The following is a 12258-nucleotide window of genomic DNA, read 5'->3' on the forward strand; positions in this document are numbered from 1 at the left end:
TATCAGTACAGTCATTGTCATAGACTCAAGACTTACGGCATAAGAACCGTGCATGGCTAAGCATCTCCTTTTATGGGCAGAGCACAATCTGAGCTCCCTAAGGGCGGCTTACGTGCCAGGTATTCTGAATCAGGGTCCGGACATGTTATCCAGAGGACCCATGTCCCCAGGGGGATGGTCCCTTTACCCGCAAACAATTCAGCTCGCACAGCACACGCTGCCCAATATTTTTTCTGCAAACGCAGGGATGCCCTGGCCCATGTTGGCCCAGACTCCCTCTATATGTTCCCTCCGATCGCGATCCAGCTGCAGCCTGTGCTTTTTAATAGCCCCACTTTGGAAGAACCGCACATGGTTCTCCATACTGTTTCAGCTGTCAGACACAGCCCCATGCCTATTCTGCCAATGAAAGGGAAGGTCTGGCATCCCAATCCCGAGCTGTGGGCCCTCCACGTATGGCCCATCAACGGTATCCGGGAACCTCTCTGACAAGTTATGAACACTATTTCGGAAGCTAGAGCCCCTGCTATCTGGCAGCTCTGCTTTGAAGTGGTCAGTGGTTTTCTAACCAATGTGCTACGCGAAACATCGACGCACACTCATGCGAACTGGCGGAACCGCTCGCTTTCTCCAAGAGCTAATGGATGCGGGTCGTCCCCCCTCCATACTCGGGGTGTGTGTCTCCGCCATAGCAGCTAGCCACGCTCCGATCGCGGCACATTCACTAGGGAAAAGTGATCTTATTGTGTGTTTTCTTAAAGGGGCCAGGAGATTCAGCCCGCCTTGCCCCTACCTCGGTCCCTATTTGGGACCTCGCCATGGTTTTGGAGGCCGTGAAGGGTTCCCCCTCCTAACCACTTCAGAACACGAGCTTGAAGCACATATCACTCAAAACCGTTTTTCTGCTGGCTGTGGCCTCGGTTAACCGAGTGGGTGGCTTACCTGCACTCTCCGTGAGCCCTTCCTGTCTTGAGTTTGGGTCCAGCAACTTCAAGGTTGTGCTCAAACCGAGGCATGGTTTTATGCTGAAAGTGCTATCAACCCCTTCAGTATGCAGGTCTTTGCACTGCTTAACCCGCGTCTCAGAGAGAATAAGACGCAAACCTATTCTGCCCAGTCAGAGCATTGAGATTGTATCTAGAGCGCTCCGCCCCCTTCAGGCAGTCGGATCAGCTCTTCATTGCTTCGGTGGCCGCACTAAGTTTGTGCTGTCATGAAACAGTCTCTCACACTGGATAGTGGATGCAGTCCCACTAGCATATAGGTCCAGGACCTAACCTGTCCTACAGGCATTTAAGCCCACTCCTCTAGAGGCATGGCCTCATCTTGGGCTTGGTCGTGTGACATTTCTTTGGAAGATATCGGTGCGGCGGCAGGCTGGGCCTCTCCGTCCACTTTTATCAGATTCTACAAGTTGGAGGTTCCAGCTCTACAAGCAGGGCTTCTCTCCATCTAGGCTCTATCTTGACCCTGGCAAACAGATTGCCTTACATTTTGGCCTGTACACATTAGTCCTTAAGCACTATTCATTCATCATAAGATCCGACTATGTCCGATCAGCTGTTCAAACGAACCGACTCTTCCGGTTCTTCATTCCCCTTATAAGCCGCCTCTGTCGGTGTCTCGGGGGTTTATAACATGTGCTTTGGGTATACTGGGTCAGTCAGCACACACGGCGCTTTACATTGTGTTCCCATACGTAATACGAGGAACCTCTCTCGAAAGGGAACGTACTCGGTTACTTTCGTAACCTCGGTTCCCTGAGAGAGAGGAACGAGTATTACGTTCCGTGCCGTGTTTATGCTTCTCAGGTATCGCTTCAGTCGATCTTAAAACCTGACACCTATGGCGAATTAGGGTCTTATATAGCCTCCTGTATGCAAATATAAGCACCTTTTTCGGCGGGCTTCTGGAACGCCCCCCATTGGTTCGTTCCTCTCAGCCGCCTCACCATAGGTTCCTGCAGTTGCCGCAGCCCGGCCAATCAGAGCGCTCCTCGCGCTGGGCTATGGCCGTGCAGCTCACTGCGCTTTACATAGATACCTTTATTAAAAGTTTTGCTTCACATTCTCGAGAAAAGGAGTTTTTCCCATACGTAATACTCGTTCCTCTCTCTCAGGGAACCGAGGTTACGAAAGTAACCGAGTACGTTTTATTGGACATCATTTACACTGTAGATTCAATAACTGTACATTTAAAAAAAAACTACAAGCAAAAGAATGACGATTAAGTCTTTTTTTAATACATTTCTTATGTTTATTTATACAGTACTTCTTACTATTTACTATTCATAGATTTACTAAATGCAGATAATAGCTGTGTTTTAAATACATTTTTTTTTAATTACTGAATAAATCGTATATTTTATTTTAATTAATATGTATTTATTTCCTTTATTAAAGTAGGCTAATATATTGAATTACTACAGAACCATTATGGATATTTAAAATAAAAATATCATCTATATTTCGTAAATGAATATATATATATATATATATATATATATATATATATATATATATATATATATATATATATATATATATATATATATATATATATATATTCATTTATTCATTTATTTATATATATATTGTAAATATATTACTTATCTACTTACATAGTTATTAAATACAGATGATAGTCATATTATAAATAAATATTTATTTACTCAAATATTTAATGTGTACTTATTTACTTTACTAAAGTAATTTATTTAATAACTCCATAACCATGATAAATATTTAAAATAAAACTTGTATTTTATAAAATATAACCTTTATAGACAAATATTGTAAATAAATTACTTATCTACTTAAAAATGTTTTAGCCTACTGAATATAGATGATAGACTCATTTTAAAATAAATATAATAAATATAAATAAATATAAAATAATAATAATTATATACACACACTAAATATTCATATTTTATTTCCTTTACCAAGTTTTGGTAACTTTATTTAACTATACTACTAATATAAAAAAAAAAACATTCTAAATAAATGTATGTACTAAATACAGATTTTTTTAAAATGGGATATATGTATTTACTTTATAAATAATTGAGTAGGGCAAAAATAAAACTTTATCTTTCATCTTTAGTAAATAAATAAATATTGAAGCAAATGTAGAATATAAATATTTACTGACAATTTATTTATTTTTGTCTTTTACAATACTTCTTGCTTATGCTGAAAAATTCGCAAACAATAATGTAACAGAACTATTATTCGTCAAGTTATTAATACGTGATTATGCAACAACGCCATTAAGTTATTAACAAGAAAATAAGTGAATTTACCTATGCGGTTGATGAATTTATGACCATAAAAATTCTTTACTGATATCTGACCTCATAACTACAGCTAAAAGTGACCAGGCAGGTGGTGACTTAAAGCTAACATTCATCTTTAATGAGGCACAAGAAGGTGTCAGTCACTCTCCTCCGCCTGTCTGCGCAGCTGACCAATGCAGCTGGTCCGCCCAGACCCACCCGTCAACCATTCCAGCCAGCCTACATCACACCAGCCATGCTGCCATATGCTTGTGTGTCAACTATGTGTGCATCAAACCACGCCTGTATCTATTTATGCAGGAGGGTGGGCAAAAGTCAGGAAGTACAGCTCTAATAAGGTCAATCTGAGTTTGTGTCTGTCATTTGCATGGCCATTTCAATTGCTTTTAAACATGCGCTCTACAACTAGCACCAGAACAAATCACCCAATTGTGCTGAAGCTTTTAAAAGGAGAATATTTATGCACAGGATCTTTGTGTCACAGTGCTTGGGAGGTCCGCGGTGAGCCATCTCGGGTCGAGACTGCACATGAATTCCACTACAGTACAGGGAGAACAAGAGGTGATGACTGATGGAGCCAAGCTGTGACTACAGTTAACAGACGCAACAAGTCAAAATCAAAACCGGGAGACATTTGCACTAGGGACGTCAATCGACAGATCTGTTTCGAAACGTTCAATCCCCATACTTTCCGATGTGCCACAGATGCAACACTAAAAGACTGTAATAGGGGTGTGGCACAGACTCCACAAGCATTTCTCTCCATGAGGCTTCAAACAGGGCATTCTTCTCGCAATATGTCCCCTTGTTTCTTATCCGAATGCATTCCTTGCTGCATATTTGAATCTTTTAGCATGCAATCTTGCACGTGCTATAGGGATGTAGCCTCCTCGGACTGGGTTTCCTCCAGCCTCTTAGATCTTAGTAAGAGCTGGATGTGGTTTCCCTAACGCGCTGGATGGAAACCACAGCCCACCTACTTCTCATTCAACATAGCTTAGAGAATCTAAAAGGCTGTCCTGAAGCTCTCCCCCAAAACCTCAGCTGAAAGTGCTTCCTTTGAAAAGAAACAAAGGCACACCCGCCACCAGCCCAGCCGAGCCGAGTGGGAGCTCCTTTCGACCGTCTCCAAACAGCTATTTGCAGCATGTATTACAATAAAACAGATCAAATTAGGTGCATTGTGATGTCATGCATACATGTTATAATCAGAGGGGTGGGGATGCACGGTAATGGCTATTCTATTGTGACACTACACAGTTGTATCAATGCATGGCTTGGCCAAATGCACACACACACACACAAAAAATGCAGATGGGTCATGAAGTGCACCTATTATAAATCAAGCCTACTGTACTGAGGAAGGAAATATGATAATTTCCCCCAGGTTTGCCATGCGTTTTTCCATTATCCTGTACCGCTCCCTCAAACATGTTTTGTTCGCGTAAATGTCATTGGTGAAATAGACTACAGATTTGACCATGGGATGTTTTGATGCAATTATTAGATACACATATGCTTAATTCGTTATGCATTGTAACAGTCAGCAAGTTAACGGTGCAAACAGCTTCATTAATTATAAAGGGAACGTTTCTGTTTTGTTGCGTCGCGATGTAGATGGGGTGTGAATCTCAGACCAGTGCTGCAGTAACGTTACTGCTTCAATAACTATATTATCGACCTTGACAGTTGAATTTCGCTTAAAAATTATACAAGTTAACCGGTTTCAAGCACCTGAGTAACGTAACTGTAGCGGAGCGTTGCGTTCAGCTCGAATCAGCATTGCAAATCAAACACATTTATTATCAGGATTTTAAATATCACTAAACATGCTTTATACTTAGCGAATGATTAAAGAAGATATTCCATAACTCACGGTTATGCGGGGAATATTCTTCTTGCCCTGATAGCCAGACATCTTCGTTATGCTCTATTCCCTCTGATGAACCGTTAACGTTATCACAGTAATAGTGGATGCAACGATCTGTTTGGGAGGGGAAATGGCTTGGTTTAGGACAATTTTTGTAGTCCTCGAGAAACGAACGGCGAACGGAAGAGGCAAAAGCGCTGGAAATGTAAAGGACAAAGGACCTGTGCCCAATATCTCCTCTCCACTGATGCACCAAGTCCACCCAGACTGTCTGAGACAAAACGAGAGATTTTCATAGCGGAGAGCACCGCGCATGCGCACAACCCCGCCCTGGATAGCCAGCAGCTCCTCCTCTGAGTGAGTCCAGAGAGGGTGACCAATGTTTCAGACAATTGTTTTAATGGTACATCACATCAGTGTTTTCATGATCTGATCTGATCGAAATGAAAACAATTATTTTTGATGGAAAAAAATAAACTGTTTCAGCAATGAATATTAAACTGGATGCTAATGATTATGCAGTTTAATAAATAGGTCAAAGACGTGACATTTTTTTCGGGGACAATTAATTAACTACTAGTTATTAAAATACATAAAAAATCGATTTATAAAGATAATGATTTGAATAGGCCTCAACAATGTGTAGGCCTACATAAAAAATAAATAAATAAACATTTCAATTTCTGAATTAAAATTCATGTATACACTTGTGAGGCTAAAAATCTTAAAAAGGTTGTAAAAAGTTACATATAATAATAATAATAATAATAATAATAATAATAATAATAATAATAATAATAATCTTAAGAAACCTAAGAAATCTTATTTGAATTTCTCGTAGAAAAAAGAAAAAAATAGCAGTAAAGCATTTTCATATTATTAACTCATAATAATTATTTGTGATATAGGCCCAGAATAATACATCTTTATATTTTAATTTATAAATGAGATTATCATTTGATCCGTTTAGATCTTGACATTTCTTGACCGTATTAAAAGGCTTGTTTTATTGTTTTATTCAAAACCCTAAGAAAATGACTATTCATGAAACAATCATGCTTTTTGCTTTTTACTTTGAATATATTCTTTGAAAATGGCTTTCTAATACATTTTTGTGCACAATAAGCAAATAAAATAAATGTGATGGCCTCAGATTGCCATTATGAGTAACACAACATGTTTGCACAGTTTTAGCTCAGGCAATGCAGAATACTACGTAATAAGACCACACTCAATGCCTTTTAACTTCAATCTTTTGCCTTATAATCCGCAAAGACTACAGCTCAACATCCGGGTCCTTCTGGCTACTTTGGTCTCAATGCAGTAGACTTAAACATGCTATTGATCTCTGCGGTCATTACGGCCTGTCAGTGAGGAAAAGCCAAGGAGTGGCTTTAAATCACCCTTGCCAAACAGAACAATTTCCTGTTTGCTATGGGTGACATAGCATTTTTTGTCTAGTATCATGTACAGCAGTAAGAACATTCAGTGAAATGGCTATAAAGCTTTCTCTTCTATGGTTTATGAGAATAAGGAGGTTAATTCTAAATATAAAGAGGGAAAACAGGCATATGAGCTTTTTAACAGTTCCCAAGGTATTGCTCTCAAAGCCCTATTGGGGCATACTTCATCATCGTTCAGCTTCATTGTCTCTGTAGCTATGGTTACCACATCCAGATACCAATGCCCACACAGACATCCTTTTGAATTACTGGACTCTTGGGAACAAGAACTGGACTGTAAAGTCCATTGTACATTTCCTTATTAAAAAATTAACTAGAAGGGCTGCACCTTATTTCTAAGTTTACAAACCTTTGTGAGTTATAGACCTTCTGCACCATATTCTTTGTGTAGTATTGATCTTATGCACCAGTTTTTGCAGTGACTCTGTATATTTATATTGCATGGCTGTCAAAGAGTAATTAGAGAAGGATTCACTTATTAGTTAACCAAAGTTATCATGAGCGTTGTAATGTTTGAAGCAGATATCTAACAAATGTCAGCAGACCAGAACGATTTTAAAGTGAGCGGTTAAATCATAAATCTGAAAGATCTTACCTTTATACTGTGGAAATGCAAACCGGAAGACAGAACACAACAAGCGCCGATCTGAAAAAGGGGCATGGCTACATAAGGTCTATAATGACCACTGAAGTTGTATGCATCCTTGAACTTTTTACTGTGAGAACAACAGAAAATATTCAAGCCTTAAAATAATTCATGGTTTTATTCACCTGCAACAACCTTAAAAATAAGTAGGGGATATTGTACAGTCAGCTGGTTGTTGACTGTACAAAAACAAAGAGTGATCACATTTTGTATCATCCAGAACTAATATATTTTACGATAATAATCAATAAAAAATCATAAAAATCTATGTAAATAAATAAATAAATTGGCATTGAGTGTATATATGTTTGTGTGTGTGTGTACACACACATACACACACAATGTAATATAAACAAGGGCGCGCACACACACACACACACACACACACACACACACAATGTAAACAAAAACTTCATCGCGATTAATCGATTTGCCAGCACTAGATTATACAAAATGTTTGACAACAGGATGCTGCAATTAACCAATCAGAAATCAAGAATTTCAGAGAACATGTTAATAGAGTGCAACAGTGCCCACCCACTTTTCCAGCTGCACTGGCTTTTCCTATTAATTTCTCCCATAGGGATTCAAAAAAGGCATCTTTTAAAAGAGTTATAAGCCGTGAACTATACCAACCAGCTATGAGGTAAATCGCAACACTTCAAACTTTCATTTAAAGCAAAAAATTATTTGCAAATCGGAAAAAAATACAAAACAGCTTTAGTAAGGGAAAGAACTACAATCCCATGAAGCACTGCAAACAGCATAATCAAATTAAAAATGATGGAGGAATATAACACTACACATTTAAAAATGTTGATTGTATTATTGCAAAATATGCTTATATAGTGAAATATTGAAATATTTTGAGAGTGTAGGGAAACCGACACCATAACATAATTCACAGTGCTTAATGAGAGTGGGCGGAGCTAAAGAGAGCTGCATTTTGCTTGGTTTACCCTGATTGGTGTATTTTTCTGTACAGCATCATGGGTAATGTAGTTTTTTTTGTTAAACATGATTATTTTAAAACAAAGCTAAAATAATATGGCCTGTCGACTTCAACAAATGCAAATACTATCAATTAAAGGTGCACTATGTAGTATTTTTGCAGTAAAACCAGGCCAGTGTTATATATTTTGTTCAGTTAAGTTCTTTCAATATCCCAAATGTTTCCAACTATTTGTCAATTGTGAGAAAATTTCTATTTTAACCAAGGAGCAGGACGTCTGAGGGAGTCGCCTGTCAATTACACCATATCTGTGTTACCCTCGGTGTCCGGTTTTATTCTGCAGAAACTGAGTTTATTCTGCAGTTTTATTCTGCGCTTTACTCTTAGCAGTGTGAACAAGTGTCACAGCAGCCGCTGACCAAACGCACAGAATAACATCATAACATAATTTTAAACACACTTAAATGTATCTTATATAATAAACAGAGCTGCGTTACCTCATGACTGGAAAAGTGGAAATGGTGCCAGCGACTGTGTCCCGTCATAATAAAAGTCCCACTGCTCGCGAGCTGTGTGTTTGCATAACAATCGCTCCAGCGGCCTTGCTCAGCTCCACATCTTTCGGTTCTGTTCTGCTTCACACTACAGTAACGTCAATAATCGCATCCATGAACATGATTTCTGCCCGAGTCCTATCCCGATTTTTTTCCACCGAGTGTGAGGTGAAGACCACGTCCCAAGATTCTGCGCTCAAACCCGAATAGGCGCCCTCTAGCGGACGGAAAAGTTACATTGAGTAGCTTTAACAACCTCGTAGCTCACAGTAAGGCTGGCTTTAAAGGTTTATAAATTATCATTGAAAATCAATTTCCCTATGGAGAAAATTAATGGAGTTTTTACTTCTGGAACCCGAATGTTGCACCTAATGAAGTGGTCAAAACCCGATTTGGTGGGCGTGTGTAAATTACACTGCAGCAAAGCGCCCAAGCGTTGTAGCGCAAATAGTATAGTCGAGTTATGTTTACCGGTTTATTTTACTCATAACTTGAAATATAAAAACTCAACAGGAAAACCTGGAGGGAACGAGTTTTCCAGGTATTGATATCATCCCTGCAGCAATAAGTTAACATTTGGACTGCAAATTTATAGATCAATAACAAAAATCATGTAATTAAAAAGAGCAAGGAATATTACCGGTACTTGTACGTAAGAACAAAAACATTCACAAACCATTTTGGGTGTTCACTTTGAAAACGTTTTAATGATTTTAAACAGTATTCATAGTAACCTGGATTCTACTAACCACCTTACCTTATTATCTACAATATTTTGGCATATTTAAGGCATATCAATATACTCCAAGCAATATGCTTTCTGAGAACTGGTTGTTATTATAAGCATAGGAGGCTTGAAGATTGATATATGCAATCAGACTGCTTCCACCCACATGACAGTGCACAATCCCTGCAGCTCTTACCTCGTCTTTTAGGTTCTGCAGAATTTCTTTTCCGGCACTTCTTCTGATCTCCACCTTCCGTGGTTTGGAGACGTCCTTCTGCCTCTCGATCACCCGAGCTTTCCTTGAGGACAGCGAGTCAAAGTCCAGCGTCTTGTTCTCTGACGAACCCTCCACCGGGCAGAACATGCCACAGAATTTCTGCCGTGGCTGGTTGGGGCTGGAGCTTCCCATGTTCTGGAAGAACCCAGGCAAATCTCCGACAGCAGACATTTCTCTCAGTGAATACTGTCAGATGGACGCAAAGGCATGTAAACCACCGGTTAGAGAGTTCAGTGGGCACTAAACGTTAGTTTTTCCATTGGGAGGTGAGAAACAGCATCACATGTGAGGCGAGGAGGTTCCTACAATTCCTAAATGCAAATTGATTTTTTTTCTTTTCTTCTAATGAGATAATTAAAATAAGAATCCTCTAAGAATATCATACTGGGTGAAAATATCAGAAATTAAATAAAACATTATGATAGAAATTTGACTAAATGGGTTGTCATTATGAGATTTCATTATGCACACTATTCAGTCCTGCATATAATATGATTTAAACTAGCAAACACCTTAATGAAAAACCCTTTAGAAATGATGCCTACTCATGTTGAACAATAGAAAACATGAAGAATTTATGCAAATAACTGTAAACCACGCAAATGATGCTATGTTATGTTATTTAACGCAACGCATCAGGATTTAAAAGCATTATATCGCAACGACAGATAGACAGACAGTTAAAGAAAATCTCATGGATGTTACCGTACAGTAGAGTGAGACCGACGGAGGATGAGGTGACGCTCTGCTGGAGAGATGAGGGGAGAAACAGCGGAAGCGATGCGGTTTTTTGAGGGTTAAAGATGTAATGTGTCCATATCTGAGGGCTCTTTCCCCGGATGAGTTGTCATTTAATGCCCATTGTGTGATATCCTGTTAGCGTCCACACCATTTGTTTGTTGAACACGCGGTTGAGGTGGTAAATAAAGAGCAATGTGTATTATGTTTAGTCATTGAATGGATAATGACTCGTAATGTTTATTGTTTTCTTCTAAAGACCCGTTGCTCCGTTAGTTGAAGCGCCACGCCCATGCAGGTTAAAGTTAAGGGCGCTGTCCTTTCAGCACCACACGCCCGAGCCACGACCAATCACGGAGGATATAAATTCAATGTTTATATGACTTATATTATAAGTGGACGAGCTTGCGTGGTCCCTCTGAGCTTTTCTTATGCACACATCAGATGGCCGTACAGTATTTGGCAGTTGTATTATGTATCGCTTAGGAAAGGAAATGTATAAGAACTTTAAGGATTTAAAGGGATAGTTTACCGAAAAATGAAAATTCTCCCATAATTTAATCACCCTTATATATAAATATATAAACCTTGTTTAAAGGATTATTAGGAACACCATACTAATACTGTGTTTGACCCCCTTTCGCCTTCAGAACTGCCTTAAAGTATACGTGCCAGAAATTGATGGAGATTTGTGGGATGGATATCCAGGGCGTGAAGCTCCCGTTCCACCACATCCCAAAGATGCTCTATTGGGTTGAGATCTGATGCCTGTGGGGGGCATTTTAGTGCAGTAAACTCATTGTCATGTTTAAGAAAACAATTTGAAATTATTTGAGCTTTGTGACATGGTGCATTATCCTGCTGGAAGTACCCATCATGGTGGGTGGGTGCATGGTGGTCATAAAGGGATGGACATCACAATATTTTTCCAGTCTTCAACTGTCCAATTTAAGTGAGCTTGTGCAAATTGTAGCCTCTTTTTCCTGTTTGTAGTGGAGATGAGTGGTACCCGGTGGGGTCTTCTGCTGTTGTAGCCCATCCGCCTCAAGGTTGTGCGTGTTCTGGCATCACAAATGCTTTGCTGCATACCTCGGTTGTTATGGTTATTTCAGTCAAAGTTGCTCTTCTATCAGCTTGAATCAGTCGGCCCATTCTCCTCTGACCTCTAGCATCGACAAGGCATTGTCGCCCACAAGACTTCCGCATACTGGATGTTTTTCGCTTTACACACCATTCTTTGTAAACACTAGAAATTGTTGTGCATGAAAATCCCAGTAACTGAGCAGATTGTGAGATACCCAGACCGACTCGTCTGGCATCAACAACCATGCCACGCTCAAAATTGCTTAAATCACCTTTCTTTCCCATTCTGACATTCAGTTTGGAGTTCAGGAGATTGTCTTAACCAGGACCAAACCCCTAAATGCATTGAAGCAACTGCGATGTGATTGGTTGATTAGATAATTGCATTAATGAGAAATTGAACCGGTGTTCCTAATAATCCTTTAGGCGAGCACATTACTATTTGTAATGTTTTTGAAAGAAGTTTCTTCTGCTCATCAAACCTGCATTTATTTGATCAAAAAAATACAGATTTTTTTTTTTTAATATTGTGATATATTACAATTTAAAATAATTGATTTTCAATTTATTATACTTTAAATTGTCATTTATTTCTGTGATGCAAAGCTGAATTTTCAGTATCACTCCTTCACTCTTCAGTGTCACATGAT

The 12258-nt window shown here is 39.0% G+C and overlaps 1 protein-coding gene across 3 annotated transcripts in view; it reads right to left on the reverse strand.

Moving 5' to 3' along the window:
* Nucleotides 1-11038, reverse strand: part of dpysl2b (dihydropyrimidinase like 2b) — a 33851-nt gene extending 22813 nt beyond the window's left edge. Inside the window, exons 1-2 of one of the 3 annotated variants that reach the window (XM_067434273.1) lie at nucleotides 10498-11038; nucleotides 9707-9973 (exon numbers count right to left, since the gene is read on the reverse strand). In XM_067434273.1, the coding sequence (XP_067290374.1) occupies nucleotides 9707-9958 (252 nt within the window). In that variant the 5' untranslated portion in view covers nucleotides 9959-9973; nucleotides 10498-11038. Of the gene's footprint in view, nucleotides 1-5174; nucleotides 5461-9706; nucleotides 10373-10497 lie in introns of those variants that run through there. The other 2 variants (XM_067434274.1, XM_067434275.1) reach the window with 2 other exon arrangements.
* Nucleotides 11039-12258: the final 1220 nt, after the last annotated feature.

This window comes from Pseudorasbora parva, chromosome 23 (genome assembly GCF_024679245.1).
Source record: "Pseudorasbora parva isolate DD20220531a chromosome 23, ASM2467924v1, whole genome shotgun sequence".
NCBI lineage: Eukaryota > Metazoa > Chordata > Actinopteri > Cypriniformes > Gobionidae > Pseudorasbora > Pseudorasbora parva.